This window comes from Thermobia domestica, chromosome 9, assembly GCF_964235325.1.
Source record: "Thermobia domestica chromosome 9, izTheDome1.hap1.1, whole genome shotgun sequence".
In the NCBI taxonomy this organism is placed as follows: Eukaryota; Metazoa; Arthropoda; class Insecta; order Zygentoma; family Lepismatidae; genus Thermobia; species Thermobia domestica.
In genome coordinates, this window is record NC_137462.1 from 204,333,262 (window position 1) to 204,354,520 (window position 21,259).

Consider the following 21,259-nt stretch of genomic DNA (forward strand, 5'->3'; position numbering starts at 1 on the left):
GAAGCCGAAGAACATCGTAGGAAAGTGATGGCAGAAAAAAAAATCGCAGGGTCGCTGAAAAAAAAAAGAAAAAAAAAAGCACAACAGAGATTAAAGTAACTTGAAGCAAAGAAACAGAAAATCGTGAATCAGTTGTCAGAAGAAGTCGCTACTATAGAAGAAAAGAAGAAGTTGCGTGATTAAATTACATCATTGTATACATGAATAAGGAGAAAGTATTTGATTGGGTATGATTTTGCACACTTTTTCATTACATTTTAACCTTTCTTAACTTTACGATTTTTTCTTAGGTCGGAAAAAATATGGAAATGGTCGGGAAAAGTCGGGAAAATGTCAGGAAATTGCTGAGAGAAATTTGCTAGACACCCTGTTTATTGAGAAACTTGAAAGCTCGTTTTGCATTTTCCACCCATTCCACACAGCTAGATTATATAATCTACCTTTGAAAAGTGCTTTCGAAAAGCGTTATATTGATGAATTTGTTTCTAATGTGTGAAATCTCATGATGTTAACCTTTTAAAACTTAACAAACCGCAGAGTCTGAGGCAATGAGGGTGCTACGACTGGTCTTTTGAAACACTTTTGCTTTCATAGGAGTGATGCATATCCATGGAGCAATGGGAGCTACGAAGTTAGGACCTCAAAGTTTGTGGTTGACAGTTGAAGAATACCGTTTTACTAAACAGCGATATCACGTTATAGATTCCGAGATATATTATGATATTCTTAATATTTGATTGATTTGAAGTCCACATAGTCAGAAAGACAGCAAACTGATAAATTTACCCATGTATCGGCGATGTGGAATCATTTCATTTCATTATAGTCAAATTTGCTACATTCCTGGTGGGTAGCATTTGTAACTCGTCCACTACGCTTTCAAAAGAGAGCTAGAGAACGGCTCCTTGACTGTAGTGTTATATTTTACGACCATAAAGTTCCATAATCTACTACAGTTTTTAGTAGACTCTATTACGTGAAAGTAGTGAAGAGGCTAGAAGACTTCATTTGCCATCGGAGATGTGCCTATCCGGTTAGCATCTTCATCACGACAAGAAATCTCATATCGTTTCTCAGTTTTTGGCCAAGTAAAGTTTCAGATGTATGCCCAACTCCTATGGGCCAGACCTTTCTCCGTGCGATTCCCCCCCCCCCTCTCGCTTGATTTTTTGGAACCAAGATGTAAACCATGTGACTCCTCGAGAGCTGTTTTAAAAAAGTTTGAGACGGTCAAAGGATATATCCCAGCAAATTTTTCCGAATTAACAACCGTTGAGCACCTTCACTCAACACGATAAGGACTACTTTGAAAACTATTTGGTTTCTTGGACCCTGCGTAATGATTTGGAGATTAATAAATTCGTTCTTATTCTTTAATAACTAAACTTCGTATATCTGTATCGTACGTCAAGAATATTTACGTTTTCAGTGTTCCGTTCATGAGTTAATTGAGGCTCCATTTCCTGTCAGTACATACATATTTTAAATATTATAGCCAAGTTGAAAAGAAATCGGATATGGCCTCCCGGCATTTACCTAATTAAAAAAAAAAATGCTCAATCATGATGCACAGTTAACCTTTATCACATTTCTAGTCAGACTGTTTTCATGTTCATGAATGAAGTACATTTGGTTTTAAATTTCTATTTGTATTTTATTCACAGATAACGTGTGTATTGACTCAATGAGTGTAAAAATAAACAGAAGGATAATTGAAAAATGTAATAATAATATTCAAGTACTCGAGAACACAATAAAAGAGTAAGTATATATGTTCTGACACTTCCGATATTTATCTCAATATAATTTTTCACATGTTCGTATTTTATCAATATTGTACTTGATGTTGTTCTTGATGATAGAAAGCAGCAAATAAAACAAATATTTCTAAAAGAAAACAAAAAATGGAACAAATAATTTATCTGCGTGACATTGTTTTTAGAAATGTGGTGTTATTTTAAAAATAGTAATTCTCATCTTTCTGTACATTTAGTTTTACATGAAATTATAAAAGTATGTTCCTCCAGTGTTACAGAGAAGAGTGTTCTGATCACCTTCTTCTCCATACTAAAGTAGTGCAGGATAATGGGATATTCATAGTCTGTCTAAAAAATAATTTCGCGATTCTGAAGAACCATGTAAAAATCGAAGTGTTTTTCCTTTCTCTAGCCCATCGGAGCAGAATTTTGCAAATGAACGGGATATTTAAAAGGCTTTATATTTTAAATTTCGTACCGTTATATCTAATAGTTCAGAAAAGCTTCCACTAATTGTAGGTGTTGTGGTGTAGGAGAATATGTTAATTTCCCCTACTTTACTATATAAGCATTTTGTAATTATTATCATTAAATTTTACTTGGAACGACAAGAATGTGAGCGCACGCATCTGAACAATAAGAGCTCCCGCGAGCTATATGGGTAGTGTACGCGTCTTCGGCGCTGGAGACCCGGATTCGATTCCCGGCGGGAGCTCATGTGCTTCGGATCCTACGTTAAGCTGTGGGTCTATGTCTTATGTAGCCTCGTTGCTGAAATCGACGCTTAATTCCAATTCAATCCAACAGAATAAAATAATAGAGAAAAAAACAATCGTACTTCTGTAATCAATACTAGTAAAGTGTTTAGCAGAATTAAATTTATTTTCTCCTTTTGCTAAAATACTATCGAAATATTGAACACCAGTCCAGTATATTACTGAAATCTAATTCCAATGTGCAGGATGAAGGAAGATGATGCTCAAAAGTTGAAAGAAGAATATCAGAGGTTAGTCCAAGGTCTCAGAGATGCAAGTGTACAGAGGGAGACAGATGTCATTTTATCAAATCCCGTTCTTCCGGAGGAAATACTACAGGGTAAGCTATAATGCTATTAAATTGCCTTTTCTATTTATTTATTTCGTCCACCAACTTGCAGTTACACAAATAATGATCAAATCTAAATATCCCTTGTCTTAATAATAAATCAATAAAGCACGTTTATGTTCATCATTATCACTATCCATTTTCAAATAAGTAAATTGAAATAATACAGTTAAGGTTGCAATTAAACCATCATAATATATTGCTGTAGAAATAGGGCCGCGATGGCTCAGTAGTACAGCGTTCACCTCTGTTGTATGGGGTCCTTGGTTCGATCCCAGCTCACGCCAAGTGAACTGTGTGGTGGACAAACACCGAGTGCATGGGTTTTCTCGGGATTCTCCCGTTTCCTCCAACTTTCTTCATTCCACTATTTCATTCATTACTCATCATTACCGTCTCCTTTAGCCTAGCCAGCATAACCGTAGGACGTAAAAGATTTTTTACTGTAGAAATACACAAATATCAATGCTTGAATCTAAATATGGCTATGTCCTTTTCAAAAATAATTAAATTTAAGAAAATGTAATTTTTAAGTCGCAATTAAATCTTCACAATAGTTTTAAATTTGTAAAATGCGTATATGCTAGCGGCAGGCATTGCAGCTAGCGACAGCTATTAGCATGACTGTTAACTATTAGAAATTCCCATGACGCACTGACATGTTTGAGTTTATAAATAAGATAGAATTGTTTGGTAAACTTTATGAGCAAGTTTTGTAGTCTTATTGTATCACTTATTCTTGTAGAACCTTCCACTATCTATCTTCTGGCTCTCCAGTGAACTAGGAAAAACAATTGAATTATCAAGGACTTTTAAAATATATAAATAAAATACAATTTAAAAAAATAAGGAAATTAAATAAATAAAATAATTTTAAAAAATCCTCGACGGGGCAGAGCAGTGCAAGAACACCATGTCTGTAGTTCTACATGAATTATAACAGGAATTAAGGAAGATGACTGACAAAATTACTGACCATGTCTACTTTCCAATTTGAATCTTATTTTTATTAACTAGCTGAAGTGCCCGACTTCGCACGGGAAGAATTATGTTTATGCGCAACGTTTGAAAAAAACAATAGTGTAAAAAACGGCGAAGAACGCCTTCCGCGTTACCCCTATCAATTCCCGGGTCAATTAATACCCACTTTCTTAGCTAAACTTGGGCTTAAATGTTATCGGAACTGTCACAAATCAATTTAGTGATCCCGAAAACTATGGATTTGATACTAGTTTCGATCATTTTGAACATTTTATTTTTCATCCCTTCTCACCCCCCATGCAGATGGGGGCTGAACTTGGACTTAAACGACATCGGAAGTATTACTATTAACATAAACTATCCTGAAAACTGTGGATTCGACACTAATATTGGTCGTTCGTTTTTGAGTATTTGGAGTGTCATATCCTCATAGTATTCTTTCCAGATTATAAGTAATATGTGTATGTCAACTTATTCTTAAAAATTTGTTTACATACCGCATTTCATTTTTTTTTTAACATGAAGAGCTAGTGAGATGTTCTATTTTTGGCATAAATTCTAAATCATCTCTTCCTTTCTGAATCCCCCGCGCCCCCCAGAATACAGATGAAAAAATTATATATAATTAGCCTACGGTTTCTTCGTTACAGTTAGGTAGAGGTATCCTAAGCTAATGGTGTGGATTTGTATACCGAACAAACACATACAAACACACATACATATAGACATTCATTTTTATATATAAGATACTAGTAGAGGTGCCCGGCTTCGCACGGGAAGAATAATGCTTATGCATAATAGTGAAAAATAAAGAACTGGGTAAGGTAACGACGGGCAAAGCCTTCGATGTTACCCCTATTAAAAACAACAACAAAAGTAGAATAAATAACGTCGAGCACTATCGATTCCCGGATCCTCTGACATGCACGTTGTTGACTATATTTGGGCTTAAATATCAGCGGGAGTGTGACCAATCAGCTTAGCTATCCAGAGAACTATGAATTTGACAGTAATGTCGGTCATTTTCATTTTTTCTCATTTCCTTCTCCCGTAACGATAAGGGCTGAACTTAGATAGAGGCTGAGGTCCTGAATAAAATTTTTGTTTATAAATCCGTGCCTATACGTCCGAGTGCAAGTCAACTTACGCCAGTCGAACATTTGTCCTTACTGAACAAACGCGGGTACAGATCGTTACAATAGGGTAATTAGGGGGCGCACGAAAAATTCGCATTTAGGTTCTAACTCTTGATTTTTCTAGTTTTTCCCTACTTTTCTGTTTTCCGTAATATATTCTTGGTAATTAGAAACTTGATACCTTAAATATTGCCATGATACTCGTAGGATTTATTAGTGGTGTACCAAAGGTTAATTTAAGATAGTTTGCGTCTGTCTGGTAGCAGTGCTGCTAGCTACAAAAAAATAATTCCAGATTTTAGGGGGAAATTTTGGGGAAATTATCCGTTTTGTCTCTATTATTTCCCTCTTGTTGGCTACAGCGGAACAAACGTACCAGTATCTGAAAGTCTCGTCCTTGCCCTACACAACGCACTATAGAAAGTTTCAATAGGATAATTAGGGCAGTACAGTTGAGGTTTATAATAAACCATGTTCTGTAAATGGAAAGAAAATGGTGAATTTCTGAGGTAGAATGAGAGATTTTTTAAAAATTTCATGCTTATTTTGTTAGATATCGCCATAATACTCGTAGGATATATTCTTGGGGTACCAGGGTTTATTTTCAGATAGTTTTCGTTTGTCTGATAACAGTGTATCCAGCCAAAACAATTAATTCCCGATTTTAGGTGAAAAATTCGGAAAATTTTCCTTTTGCCCCTATCATTTCCCTCTTGCTGGCTACATTGAAACAAACGTACCACTACCTGAAAGCTTTCCCTTTGGCCTACAGAACGCACCATAAAAGGTTTCAATAGGATAATTAGAGAAGCTGTAGCCTCGGCATACCTATTGATTTTTGCTTCTGAGGCGTAAAAAGTGTCAAAATTTCATGTGCATGATGACAGATATTTTTTTCTTTCTCTCTTTGAATAGAAGCCAACAACTTCAGGATTTCACTGTTCCTTGTCAACACACCAAATAAATTTTTAGGTGACTTAAACCCATATGGCAGCAGTGGTGATAGATACAAAAAATTTTGAAATTCGGTTAGGAATTTTTTTTGTAAATTTTCACCCCTACATTTCCCTCAATAATTTCCCACCTGTTGGCAACACTGATATGTAACATACACCAAAAAATAGCCACATCCCTTTTCTAAAAAACAAGGCCTTATCTATATCAGTCGAATAAATGGTTTTTGAGCAATAAGTCACTAACTGAAAATGTAGTTAAAGCCAAAAATGACCTGAGTCCGAAAGGGATAATCACACAATTTTGCTCGTATAGGTACAAAGAAACAAACGATTTGTAAGTCACGAGGGCTTCGACTCAAGCTCTGTTGATTATTTCAACAATCTTCAACATAAATCAATAAATAATAGTTGCTAGAAAAAAAAGAGACTTGAAAAAAAACATGAACAAAAACAGTTTTTTATTGGAAAAAAAACTTTTTTTTTTTTTTTTACATCACTAACCATACCCCATACGGTCTCTTTCATGTTATTAGTCGTTTATTAAGCTTCATGCTGTTTTCAACCAATCGAAACAAAGCTTATTAAAAGCAGTAGACTTTAAACAACAGATTCAGTCAGTAGGTATTGTGAATCTAATGAATATGAATATACTGTTACAATTTTTGTGTTGTGATGCACAGAATTCTCCAATTTTTTGCGAAATGTCTTAAGAGTTGTGAGTTTTTCAAAAAATTGTAGGAAATTCATCTAGTGTCCTAGAAATTAGAAACTTAATTTCCTGATAAGAAAGAAAAAACTCGATATTTCCGTTATAATGCTATCTTAACTGCCAGAACCTCAAAACACTACAAATAAATGCAATAGCCATTAGTGGATCGGAATATTCCGTGAGTAACCAGTTATGACCGGTAGGTGGGATAAGTGGTTTCATACTTATTACTATTTATGGTCACCTTTTGCAATTGTGATAGTAATTTCTTTATTAATAAAAATCACAAAAACTGTATTTTATTGACATTACAACACATTTTTTAGGCCTGAATAGGTAAATTCACTCATAGTCCTAAATATTAAAGTTTTTCAACTTTAAATTACAAAATAAAACATATTTTGACGTAACAAAAAGGAAAAAATAAAATCTCTTAATCCTACCTAATAATATAATGGGACAAAACACAACAGTCCTAGCCTACTACACTCGGTATAAAATGCTATGTTAGCCTATATGTAAACTCAATGAAATCTCTCCGTGTGACAGAGTACAAATATATTGGCGTAATATTGAACAAAATATCAAATTTTGAGTATGCTATTCAATGTTTCAAATGTGCGGACTCAAAGAGTTAATTGAGTTGATTTTAAGTTTAGCGTCCCTTTTAATAGTGAGGCTATGTTAGACGTGGACCTACTGATTAAAGTGGAATCCGAACCACATGAGCTTCCGGCGGGAATCGAACCCGGGTCTCCCACGCCAAAGGCGTGTACGCTAACCGCTCAGTCACGAAGGAGTTCGTGTGGACTCAAGGAAAGCACCGTTTGTAATCATTGAGAATGACATATCACAAGAAAATATTTTGAACATTATTAGTAAATTGCCAGAATCGAGCCTTAAAGAACGGGATGGAATAGTGGTAAATGTATTTCCTGGGGCTGTAAAAACACTTAGAAAATACTACAACATTAATATTGTTCTATGGTAGACTAGTTTTGACCTATTTGTTCTATTGTTATTCTATTAGGCAACTTCTTGTTATGGATAAAGTTGCAAACTATATATAAAATGTACATGTCTAAATGCTAAAGATAAATACATTTTGTGACGTAGCCTTTACATAACTTTAGCATTCAGACATAAGTAGGCAAGAGGTTAATTGCATGTATAAGTAAATGATCTTTGATTTACTTAATTTTGAAGTTGGTTTTTATATTTATTTTGAGTGGCCATAAATGGAAAAAGAGGTGACAACAAGCAGAAACAGAATGGCCAAAAGTGGTGAAATGTGCATTATTTTTTAAAATTCTATTTTACCAACTTTCAAAAACAGTACATAATGATTTAATACGAAAACTGTGTTCACAAAAGTTCAGATTAGAAGTATACACTTTGAAATCATAAATGGTGGCAATATCTTTTACAAAAAAAAGATAACGAAAATGAAAAAGTCCTTAAAGTGACCATAACTGGTACCTCCACCCATTGCTTAAAATGGCGTATTTTTGGGAACTTGAAAAACAGTTCTTGATTTACTTTGCTTCTGTAACATTATAACAATACTGTTTGGTATTTGTAATTACAACAAGTTCTCGGAAAATTACATAATTTTAAGCAGTGTTGCAAACTTTACCAATATTTACCATATCTTCAGTACGGTTTTTGAGATACCGTATCAAGTTTCTGTAAGTGGCATTATACAGTAATCTTGATATCTATTGAAACCGTCTATGTAGTCGGATGAGGTACTTAACTAAATAAACAGTTGTTCGAAATAAAGGCTTTCAAAAAGTCAAATTTTTAAACCTTTGTCTCTGTGTTCTTATTTAATCGAAATCTCTCATATCATGATCAGAATATTAGATGCTAATTTACTTTGGATGTGCAATACCAAGTCCGTCTCACTTGCGTGTAGAGAACATGTGAAACACTATTCATTGAAAAGTGATTCAGCACTATTCGTTGAACGGTATTAGCATCGATCGGAATCTGTTAAAATACTTAAGGACACTAACACATATAAGGTACAACAATGTATCAATATCCAATCAAGTACTCAAAAAATGTGTAGGGGAGTTGACTTGTGCCTTCAAGCTAAGATAAACCATTTTCAGCATTTACTGTAGTGGAGTGTTTCCCATAACCCAGTGCGGAGCGCATATTTTAAATATGAACACTACTTGTATTATATTTGCTTATTGCCTTGCCAATTTGATTGCTGAGTTTGTTGCAAGTAATGTTACATTACTTAGACTGTACTAATTGCCTAATTGAAATTAATTGTAAATTAGTGATTTTCAATTATTACTTACTTCTCCAGAGGTTGTACCTGGAAATATACGATTAGCAGAACATTTTGTTGGATTTCTGAAGCGATTTGTAGAATATTTGAAAACTCGACTTCGAGTTCAGCACGTTGTTCAAGAGAGTCCAGCAGGCTTTTTAAAGGATGTTGCCCAGAAAGTTTGTATTGAACGAAAGCCATTAAGGTAAGTAAATTGTGGTGCTTTTTCACCCCCATTTATTAAAAGGTATCCTCTTTGGTGCTCAATTGTAGACAATATGTTAATAAGCTCAGGAATTTTAACATTCATTTTACTTGTAATTCCTTCAAAACCTTTTGTATTTCCTAGCTTTCGGCTCTTGCCTAGAACCTTGTTCACGGAGGATAAAAACAGGAAAAAACAATAAAAAGATTGGGAAAATACAAAGGAACGAACTCACTGGGCCAGAGCAGTGCAAGTGACACTTTGTCTTGGGTGGTAGTCACATATCGAATGATGGTGCAGCATACTGTGGAATGGCGAGCTCAATTGTGTGCATTATTTTGTTCATGTAGGGAAGATTGCCAACTCATGTTTGCACTGGTGGTTCTCTTCGTGTGCAAATTTAAGCACATTGTTATATGTTAAAATGTACCCTTTTAGCATCTATTAGTAAGTCTACCAGGAGAGACTATCTCATTGTCTTAATGAGATTTATAATATCCAAAGTTCACAAAAAAGTAACAATGTTAACAGTATTCTTACCTTGAATAGACAGGCTTGTTCATAAAAATGAAATTTTGTTTTTAGTATATGAAAAAGAGTTATTTAGAAATTTTTCAGTTATTTTTTTCTTCCTTTAAGTATAAGGCTAAAATTAGTAGCTTGAATACAAGAAAAGTTACAGCTTTTAATATAAATACTGTGAAAAAAGAGATTTTTTGCCCTTCTCCAGTGATAGTTACCAATGTGTCTCAAGGTTTGATGAATAAAAGTCAAAGCACACTATTTTTCTTGTCAATTATAGGAGGAATGCCTGTATAAATTTACATAAATAATAAATAAATACGATCTATTTGTTGGTTTAAAATGGAATCGCTCCAAATTGTATGGAAACTTCTGACAAACCTCCAATGAATTAAATCACAATTTTATACATGAGTCATAAATAATGCACTTTTTTACAAATGTGTTCTTGTCTATTCCAGGTTCTGCGCTGAACGTTTGGCATCATTACTTCGTACGCTAGAGATAGCGGACATGACAGATTTCTCACCTCTGGTATTGGTTACACATTTAGCTACGTTAGTTGCAACGTACACAAAGGGATTTACCATCATTGTTGAACCATACGATGAAAAGACTCCTACAGTTTCGAACCCCATTTTGCACTTTAGGTAAGTAGGAACTGTTTCTTTGGCTTGAATATTTTCAATGAAAGAGTTAACCTCACGAATTCTTAGTAAATACTAATTGTGCGAATTGAATATTTTTCCCAGAGGAGAATGTGTGTGTGAATTTTGCCTATATACACACCGAGCCATCACACACATATATAATTTTTTCTTATTGCTAGTATTGCAAAACATTATTATGATTTTCTTCATGTAATAAATATGTGTATTTTTCAAGATGAAACGAGATATCGCCTGTTTGAGTGAATGTTGTGGGACACACGTCATACAAGGATGTTTTTCCAGGACTTGGAGACCTAAATATTTGATGATCTTTCCACCCCCTTCAAATCTTTTTTTCTTGCTCCTGGCAAAATAATTTCTTTACCACATAAATAAATATTTCAGTTTCAAGAAACTACAAAGAGGTTTAAAAGCGAGATGTTTCGTAAATTGTTTAAAAATCAAATAAAAGTTCTTTTCTAGTTTGGTTACACAGAATAAAAATTATTCCCCGTTTCTGTCTTCATCATCACTCGAAAGAATACTCGAGGGGAAAAAGTTACCCTGTCAGGATGAAAATTTTCTTATCCAAGGGGAGGAGGGTACGCAAACTTTTGTCGAGGAAAATCTCAGGCTTCCCCTCATTATTCGCATTATGTTCGTGTGTAGCACCAATCACGCAACAATTTTTATAGAGGTAGTTGGTGAGTAATTCAAATTATATGCCCTAGTCAAACTCCTCGTTGAGTACCTTAGGATTCTGAAACGTGTATTTTTGGAAAGCTCACATATTAGTTCCTAAGTGAAGTCTTGATCCAACTATGGTAGGTCCCATAGTTTTGGAGTTATGGACCTTTGAAATTCATTTTTTCATGTTCTCGGCAGCCTGTAACTCTGTAAGGAAGCATTTGTGCAGCCACGTTGGCCTATACTTTTTGTCTTATGTTGATGTCAGGAATCACCTCCCAAACGTTGTCGGCGTTGTTTCGAAGCACCCTGTATAATACAAATTCATATTGAAGAAACAGGGGACATTTAACTAAACTTAAATAAAAACTGTAAGTTTCTTCCAGTCTCGGTGCTGAAAAGGGTTTGTATTTGTATTAAGATATGCTGGAAAGATATTAACATAAATCTACCGGGTTTGCATTTATTTTCACCATTAAAAAACGTTCATTTATATGAAAGATGTTCAAAAAGTTATTTTTCAATTTCTTGTTACGGATGAGCGCAATTCCACATTGTTAGATGGATGTTCCGCAATGCTATATATTACTCTTACATCTCCGGATATTAACTCTCCCTTTCCTCCTCATCTTGTCTCAAAACTACTGAGAATTAATAATCAACTTCAGGATTCGAAAGAACCGAAGCTGCACTACCAGACTTACCTACGCAGATGTATACAACTGAGCTTAACATTAAGAATGTATAAGTTTTAGATAAAACATCGTCTCTTACCGAAGTCTCATTATTTGACAGTCTCATTTAGAACAACTAAGAATCTGATTTTAAAGTTCGACAAAGGGAATTTAGAAAAGGAATGGAATGTTGTGTTTAAAGTATATTTACAAATATCAACATACTTAATTACATTGATTTTCTCTCCATAGTATTCTACAAAATTAATACATTTTCCCTTAGACAGTTGATGTTTGTGACCGTAATCGATTTATATCCGTTTGAATTTGCAGCTACTAAGAATAGGGGGAAAAATAAAAGTTGACATTTGTCATTACGACATTATCCAGGACTCATAGTGGTCTGTCTCTTGTAAATAGTTGAAAAGTGACCAAAAGTACACGAAAAAGTGACCAAAAAGTGACCCAAAGCACACGAAAAAGTGACCAAAAACTCATCATGCCCCTTTTTTCCTTTGTCAATTTCTCTATCACGTCTCTCTTTGTTGTTTTGTTTCATCTTTTCTTCTTTACTTCTTGTTTTAGCTTCCTCCTTTCTTAGGTTTTCTAAGTATGGTTTGTAGTTATGGTAAGCATACTTAGCAGATGTAAGAAGCTTCTAAGTAAGTAGAACCAGTTCTGGCCTATTTCCGAATTTCTTGATCCCAGACATTATGTTTAACTTAGAATTGAGAGTTCTCAAAACCATGAAATATTCAAATTCATCACCTACTCTTAAGAAGAACATGCAAGAAGCATAACACAAGACGAACATGATGAACCACACAAACATACACACACACAACGTTGAGCGGAGCGCTAACTATTAACTAACTAACTAACTAACTCTATGGCCTATGGAACCCGGAGGTTCAGTGCCGCGTTCACAAAAGCTCTCCACTGACTTCTATCCTTAGCTAATTGGATCCAGTTTCTACTTTGTATTCCTATCTCTGCGAGATCCATCTTAATATTATCCTCCCATCTGCGCCTAGGTCTTCCTAATGGTCGTTTTCCTATGGGTCTACCAGTCAAGACTTTGAAAGCGTTTCTACTTTCTTCCATTCTAGCTACATGACCTGCCCACCTAAGCCTCCTAGACTTGACGACCCTAACAATGTTGGGTAAACCGTATAAACTATGTAGTTCCTCGTTATGAAGCTGGAGCGCTAACTATTACGAGAGAAAACTAAAACACTATTATGATAGAAGAAAGAATAGACATAGAAGGGTTCTCAACCCCACCTTGAGAGCTTAAGCATCTACCAACCATCCACTGTGCTTTAGAAAGAGTAAAAGCTGAAGTGAAAATAAAGCTCACTGTTTCACGTGTGGCAGCAAGTACTGAAGCTCTCAAAAGAGTAATGAGTGACATCTTCCAGCCCTTTTCCATTTATTTTTATATTTTTCTTAAAAAACTGCCAATGCAAAACATAAATCACACGAAAAAGTCACTTTACTTCCCCAAAAAGTAACTTTTAGTGACAAATTTGTAAAAAAAGTAACTTTTAGTGACCAACGTGAAAAAAAAAGTAACTTTTAGTTAAAAAAGTGACTCGCTATGAGCCCTGCATTATCTCAAATCCTATGGATGTTTAAGGGGGCACGGTGGCTCAGCGAAAGAGCGCTTATCTCTAGTGCACGGGGTCCCTGGTTCGATCACCGGCCAAGTAAGTTTGTGGTGCAACATCGTGTCCGTGGGTTTTCTCGGTGTACTCCCGTTTCCTCCCGTACTCATTTCACCAATTGTCCCATCATCATTCACTTGCCCTAATTATCATCTCCCTTAGCCTGAAGGGCATAATCGTGGGATCTTAAATTAAAATATTTCATTTCATTTCCTATGGAAGTTTACATAGTTTTCTCTCGATATATATATATATATATAGACTTGTTATTTTGTACATATTTGGTGCCATTATATCTGTATATAGTTTCTGGAATTCAAAATATGCAGTGCTTTAGGATACTTTTGAGTGTTAAGAATTTTAGGAGCGCAGCTGCTTCATGAACTGAAGTAGAAATATTCACGTCGACATGTTAATGAACAACTATTAGATGATCTTTTAATGGCCAATATTGTACACATGTGTATTTCTCATTAAATAGACCTTTAATTCATTGAAGAAACCGGTATATTATGAACTTGGTTTGAGACTCGTGGGCAATTGTGCAGCTTCATCACAGGAACAAAATTTTCCCGAAGTATGACTATAAGATTTCTGGATCAAAATGAAATGAAATCTGAGTTTTACGTCCCACGATTATGCCGGTTAGGCTATAGGAGACGGTGATGATGAGTAATGAATGAAATGGTGGAATGAAGAAAGTGGGAGGAAACGGGAGAACCCCGAGAAAACCCACGCACACGGTGTTTGTCCACCACAAAGTCCACTTGGCGGGGGCTGGGATCGAATCCGGGAGATTTCTGGATCGTTTAGACACTTATCATGTTTGTAATTCTCTTTAATTTAGATTGTATATGAATTTATTACTTTATTTCCTTTTAAATAAAACGGTTCAAATGGTCTTTGTAATTTGAATTAAAAATGTTTTCTTTCCAGTTGTTTGGATTCATCCATTGCTATAAAGCCAGTATTTGACAGATTTCAGACTGTCGTTATTACCTCAGGGACTCTTTCACCGATGGATATGTATCCAAAGATTTTAGATTTTCATCCGGTGATAATGTCATCCTTTACGATGACTCTTGCTCGACCGTGCTTGTTACCTATGGTAAGTCACATTGTTTTTAGTGCGGAAGTACATTCTTACACTTCGTGAAAGAAAATAATTGTACTGAACGTAGTATCTCATATGTTTTTAATTATGTAACAAGTGAAAATTAATGAACAGATTAAGTAATTTTTTAAATTCCTCCAGTTATAGAGGAGCAATAGGACAAGAAAATCAATGCTGTCCTTTTCTCTCTCTTCATATATAAAAATCAAAATAATTGATACTTAATTAAGTATGTACCGAAACTCGTATCATTCAAGTATTTACAGAAACTCATAACACTGAAAGCACTCAAACTTTCAAGCTACATTGCGATTTCTTCAGAGTGTAAAGAGGAGAGAAGTAAAGAGTAAAAGAAGAGAAACAGAAAATCGCACAAAACTTACGGTCCTGTGCCAGTTATCAGCTATATTGTACAGTTGACGGTAATAAATTTATGTTTTCTTCTATGCAACACGTTTGTTATTTTGCGTAATTGAAAGTTGGTATTAAAAAAAAAAAAAAAAAAAAAAATCGGGCTGCGCAGTGGTAGCTTCTCTTGCCTTGATATTTAGGACTTAATTCTGTATGTGCCATTTTTTGATCGTGTGAGTAGATCGTACTGTTTAAACATTGTAGTTGATCAGCTGAGGTTTTACGTTTTATATTTATTGAGTTTAGTTCAACAATTATTATAGTATCCTATTATTGTGAATCTTTGTGCGTTGCGGAAAAAATTAATATTTTAGCTTACTAAAGTTGAGGCATATGCAGTAAGCATACATATGTTTAAAATGCTTACCTTTGATGAGTCTTGCTCGTGTTTGATTATTAACGGAATCCAGATTTAAGTAATTTATGTAGTATAACAGTGGGACTAACACTAAATTGCCTAATTAATTAGATTTTCTTGGATTGTTAGTTCCCAATTGGAATTGCAAAATAACTGCTAGCTCCAAATTCGCAATGTAAGAGCTGTCTGTTACAAGTTCGAATTCAGTATTACGCATCAGTATTATGTATTGTTCTTAATTGTCATAACCGGTCTGAAGCCCATGTAGAGAAAGGAGAGGCTCCCTTGAACCTGTAGACTACTTGATATGCTTGGGGTAGAATGTACTTTGTAAGGACAAATATGAAACTTCCCAACCAGTTTCATCTTCTCTTCCTGATAGGAAAGATAATACAAGGGAAGTACTTCCTACCGGGGGGGAGGAGTGTGTTTCTCCTAAAAAAAAAAAGCAAGTAGTACGTACTCATGATTCCGGGAGTGCACAGGTATCTCAGCGTGTAAAATTGAGGTAGGGAGGGTTTTGAGAAATGAGTTGACTCTGCCGATCCTGCCGAAAGAGGAAAAGTTTGATTCATCTCCCAAATGAGTGACTAACATGTTCGTGGTACCTCAACACGTAAAACTGATTTATGCAAGGCTCTGAGAAATTGGTTGTACCTTGTCGGTCCTAACGGAATAAAACAGACCTATGCTATCTCTCAAATAGACAGTAACATGTGTCATTGGGTTCAATAGTGTGAGTGGTATTTCAGCAAGGAATTTTGAATGTAAGTGAGATAGTAGGGCTCGGATTCATCGCTCCCTCTTGTTTCCAGGAATTCTCAAAAGATGGGCTGGACTCTTATCAGATTGTGGTCATATCGTAGAATTCGTATGTGGCATTGTTTTGGCACCAAGAGAGATATGTGCTCACCTTAACGCTCTGGCACAGACACTGAGATGCGGGTAGAGGAATTCCTACTCTCTAGAGAAGTTCCCTCTACCAATAGGTATAACTGGGATATAAGCGTAATTCTACCGCGAAATGAGCTATCCCATGCCCTACTGGTATGTTTCGTGGCATGCGATGAGTAATCACTGCAAAGCCTGACCGCATACTACTGTATTTAAACGTATGAGATATTGAACTTGAACGAGAGTGACCACCAATCCCGAGACGGGAGAAGTGTTACAGTAGACACTACCTCAAACATTTCGTTTAGAAACTAGTACTGACTATGAGAGAGAATTGCAACTTGTCACTTAACTTCATCTTTCAGAACAGCTCTTCTTCTTGCCACCGGGTGAAAAATTTATGTATTTCTGTTGTTGGCGTTCAGTCTGTTATGTTGTTACTGTTGTTAACTTTGTTTTCTGCTTGTGTATATTATAAGGTCGGAAGTATTGCATATGTATCTGCTGAAACTGATAAGTTTGGAATTAATGGTACATTATAACATTTAAATTGACCAAGAATAGCTTGAAGCTGATGAATCTCATAGAGCTGTTTGTTCCGTGAGAAATCAGTGGTTGCCAGTAGAATACAAAAAGAGTGATAGATGACATGAATTAATGTATATTAATGTATATATGAATCCAGATGGAATTTGGTAATTTTCAGTTTAATATCACATGAAGTGAGATTAACTTACTTCTAGAGAAATATTAGCCTATTAAAATGATGCTCTACCTCCAAAATGTTGACTATATTTGTGATTATCTATTATATTAGAGGATCTATTTTATGTTGCAGATTGTGTCGAAGGGCAACGATCAGGTAGCTATATCGTCGAGATTCGAAACTCGTGAAGACGTTGCTGTGATTCGTAATTACGGGCAGCTTTTAGTAGAAATAGCAGCTGCTGTTCCAGATGGAGTCGTCTGTTTCTTCACATCGTATCTGTACCTAGAGAGCGTGGTTGCGAGTTGGTATGATCAGGGAGTTGTCGACAATCTTCAGAAACACAAATTACTTTTCATTGAAACTCAGGATGCGGCAGAAACCAGCTTAGCTCTTCTTAATTACATGAAGGTACATGGATAAAATTGTAAATTGAATTAGCATGATAGGCAATATAAATAATTCTAAAGACAATTGGGCTGTTGTAACTTTTTAGAGTTAAAGAAATTTTCATTAATATAAAATTATTCAAGAGTCAGTTTCTGTAAAGTTTTCAAACTGCTTTAAATTTCTCATTTGTTTTACTGTTGTTGTGTAAATTAATTTTTACATCAATGTCCAAATTTACATACAATAGTAGCGTTTACAAGTATTTATTAATAACGTTTTGTTTGGTGCACTGCTCTTCAATACCGAAGCTATTTGAGACGTGGATATACAGTTTAAGGTGGAACTGAACCACTTTAATGCATTCAATTTTTTAATGCTCTCTCCGAGAATCGAGCCCGGGACCAAGTGCACCGAAGGCACACTCAGGAGCCCCTAGAGTAGCGGGGAGGGCTTTAGTAAGAATGGTATCAAATATTAATTATTGAAGATACAAAAGAAGTTGTAACTTTTTGATAAACCAAAATGTATTCTTGCATAATAGAAAGAAAAAAAGTACTATTTTCTGGAAAAATACAGTACATTGGAGCAGAATTAAGTCTAACAGTGAGCCAACCATGGTTAGATTAATATGGATGTCTTTTCCCAGATATACACCAAAATAACACATATATTTAATGGATAAATTAACAAAAAAGACTCCGCATATTCTATCTGGATTCTATGATGATGTATGCAAACTACTTACGAACAAGCTACAAACAACCAATAATGGACTTGTAAACTGGACATATAATGATTTTTGAGCTTATTACCTTAATAATTTGTGTTTTCAAACAAATGTCAAATATGTGCAGAAGTAACAGGATAAATTTTCAATTGCTACATTCTGCAGTCTCCTTAGCTAATACTTCGTCTTTGAGTAAATACAGTTGTAATATCAACACATTACGAAAATGGTTACGTATCTTGGTTACTTCCAAACTGTAATCTCAAAAACTAGAAGAAAAAGGCACATTGACAGAAATCAAACAATTCCGAAAAATCCATAGATTACGTAAATTAAAATATAATTTAAAATTGATGTTTACAGAGAAATTGTTAATAGATTACAGAAATTTTCTATGCGTTTAACTTTTATATGTAGTTTATAAAATGTGCACGCAAAATCGGGATTTTCATGAATTAGAATGTAAAAACACATAAGGTTTCACAGAGTTAAATATTAATAAGAAAATTTTAAGCTACAGATGGGGTGATTTTTTTAAAGCACCTAGGGAAATCATCATGTTATACAAGGTAACAAAAAAGTTCCATTTTTGACGTCCCATTAATCATCTGCTCACAGGGAGGAAACGGAATGATGCACGTGTCGGCCAAGCGATCGGGAAAAGAAGAAATTAATTGTAATCTGTCAGCTTGATATATTTTTCTCGGGCAATTACTTTGTCAAATGAGCCTCAAGCGTGTAAAATAAGTCATGAATCCACGCCCTGTCATCCCAATTCGTAAAATTATCATCTTATGTAATTGCCTTAGTCTTTTTCAGCCCAGACAGAAAATGCAGGTGGTTTACAGGCGCCTGTACATGCGCCTGAACATGGAACACTTTTAAACGCATGAGACAGGTATCGATTTTTTTCACGATTATTGCATGTTCATTTTTCGGAAACAGTTAGTTTTCATGTTGATAGGGTAGCAACCTTGCAACATGAAAAATGCGTGTAAACATGTAGAGTGGAAAGACATGTATGTAACCGGCATATTCCATGTAGTTGACATATACGTTACCTCATAAGGATCTGACGACAACTGCTTTTCATTTGATAAAAATGTAATTGACATGTTAAATACAGTACATGTGAAATACGGGTGTTAGCGAATTAGTGGGCGTGCTAGCGGAATATACATGTAAAGTAAATCGCATTAAGTGCTATAAATGTCTGAGGACCTTGCATATGTGCATGACAAACTGGAGACTTGGTGCCTGAATATTACATGTTTCCTACACCTGTAACATTTATGATTCACTACAATCAACCTTGTTCATTGCATGCACCTGTTTAACCCATTTATTGGCAATCATGATCATTGCATTTTCAGTTTACCTGTATATTGCATATAGGTGGGTTCACACTTCGCATGTACACGGAGATAATGCAGGCAATGTATTCAGTTGTAATCCCACGTATTATACATGTGTCAGAATCTTGCATAGCGAATGTCGAATTAGAGACTTGTGCCTGAATATTGAATGTCTCCTGTGCCTATAACGTGAATGTTTAGCTCCAATCCACCTTGTTTACCACACATATCTGTTTAATCCATTTATTGGCAATCATGATCATTGCATGTTCCCGTTCACCTATACATTGCCTATACACTGCACGTAGGGGTGTTACACACTTCGCATGTACACGAAAATGATAAATGTAAAATGACATATTCTACATCATGCATTTTCCATGCTGTACGCTAATACGTAGTATTTACATGTAATGCGAATGTCACACATGTACATTACATGTTGATAAACAGTACATTACATGTACTTTTCATTCTTACTGTATTGCGAGTGTTATCAACAATCCATTCAAGGTACTTTACATACACATATTCCCTCCAGTTACTTGCATGTGAGTGACTACGTGTACATTGCATGTTCTCATTTTAATGTACAGGCTCTGTACTACGCTTGTTTCCGTGCAAAATTTCCAACAGAAGTTTAATATTTTTTCGACATGCATATCACCTGAAGACAATGTGCCTGAAATATTATCTTTACATGTGTTTTCGCCGAAACAGGCGCCTGTACAATGCCTGTCAAAATCTGACAGGCTTTTATAGGCAGTTCCATGTACAAAACATTGCATGTTTCCTAAAAAAGTTTCATAATAGAGAGCCTTTGGCTCCCAATTATCACACTGAGGAAGTCTAAACCAATTTCTCTTCACTGTCTTTCTCACAGTTTGTGTAGTAGATTATTCTCGTGGTTTAATTTAGTGTAATTTTCAGGAACTACAATTACTATATAGAATAAAGACATGCAAATCAATAATATTTGAATTCAATTTAATAATTAAATTCGGCACCCCCTGGTATACGCATATCATACGCTACCCGTGTATTCAGTTCTATTTCGACACGAATTGGCTTGTTCTGGAAAATAAAACACAACTAACAAGTGAAGGGGGGGGGGGGTAATGATGTGAAGCCTGACTATGTAGTCTTGATGTATCAATTTTTGTTTCATAGACGGAAACAAGGATTGGTCGCTTAAGAGAAGGTATACATACTTTGCTTCACCGCACAGTAATTGAGGTGATGTGTGGTCATTCAATAAGGGTTCAAAAGACATTATTCTTACGATGTTTCCCACTGGTTCTTGCAGCAAATGATAAAGAGAGGTGGTCACTGAAAGAAGTTTTAACTATATTTATAATTTTTTATAGGCATGTGAAAGTGGTCGTGGTGCAGTATTATTATCCGTTGCTCGAGGTAAAGTATCAGAAGGTGTCGATTTTGACCACCATCTTGGTCGTGCTGTTTTGATGTTTGGAGTTCCTTACGTGTACACGCAATCACGTATTCTGCGTGCGCGTCTGGAGTATTTAAGAGATCAATTTCAGGTACGTATGTATATTTGCAGATTGATACTCCTTCAGTTCAAGAATGTGAATATAGTTCTGGCTAATGACTTGTATCTTTGGTTAAAAGTACTATTGAACGCGTATTATGTAGTTAAAGTCTTACTTATAAGCGTTCTAAAAATTTGTACATAACTACAAACGGTTTCGTGGGACCACTTTCGATTACTTCAGTGTTAATCGATAACTTAAACTGCTTAATCCGTCACATTGCATAGTTGTCTCCAACCAAGAGGTGATTGAATAATACACACAAATGGAATGGGTGAAGTTTTGGTGCGCAATATACGAAAATATATATATATATATATTAACTTGTGTTTTAGGCTAAAAATGTAACATTTAAAAAAAAAATATGTTCAAACTTGCATTCTACAAATTTTTAGAATGCTGCGAAATTAGTTTTA

At 35.2% G+C, this 21,259-nt stretch overlaps 1 protein-coding gene across 2 annotated transcripts in view; it reads left to right on the forward strand.

Annotated features, from left to right (window-relative positions):
- Xpd (general transcription and DNA repair factor IIH helicase subunit Xpd) overlaps positions 1-21,259 on the forward strand; it is a 75,956-nt gene that overhangs the window by 26,577 nt on the left and 28,120 nt on the right. For both annotated transcript variants that reach the window (XM_081725768.1, XM_081725767.1), the window contains exons 6-12: positions 1,665-1,761; positions 2,719-2,852; positions 8,967-9,135; positions 10,119-10,307; positions 14,272-14,443; positions 16,951-17,229; positions 20,658-20,834. In XM_081725768.1, the coding sequence (XP_081581894.1) occupies positions 1,665-1,761; positions 2,719-2,852; positions 8,967-9,135; positions 10,119-10,307; positions 14,272-14,443; positions 16,951-17,229; positions 20,658-20,834 (1,217 nt within the window). The remainder of the gene's footprint in view (positions 1-1,664; positions 1,762-2,718; positions 2,853-8,966; positions 9,136-10,118; positions 10,308-14,271; positions 14,444-16,950; positions 17,230-20,657; positions 20,835-21,259) is intronic.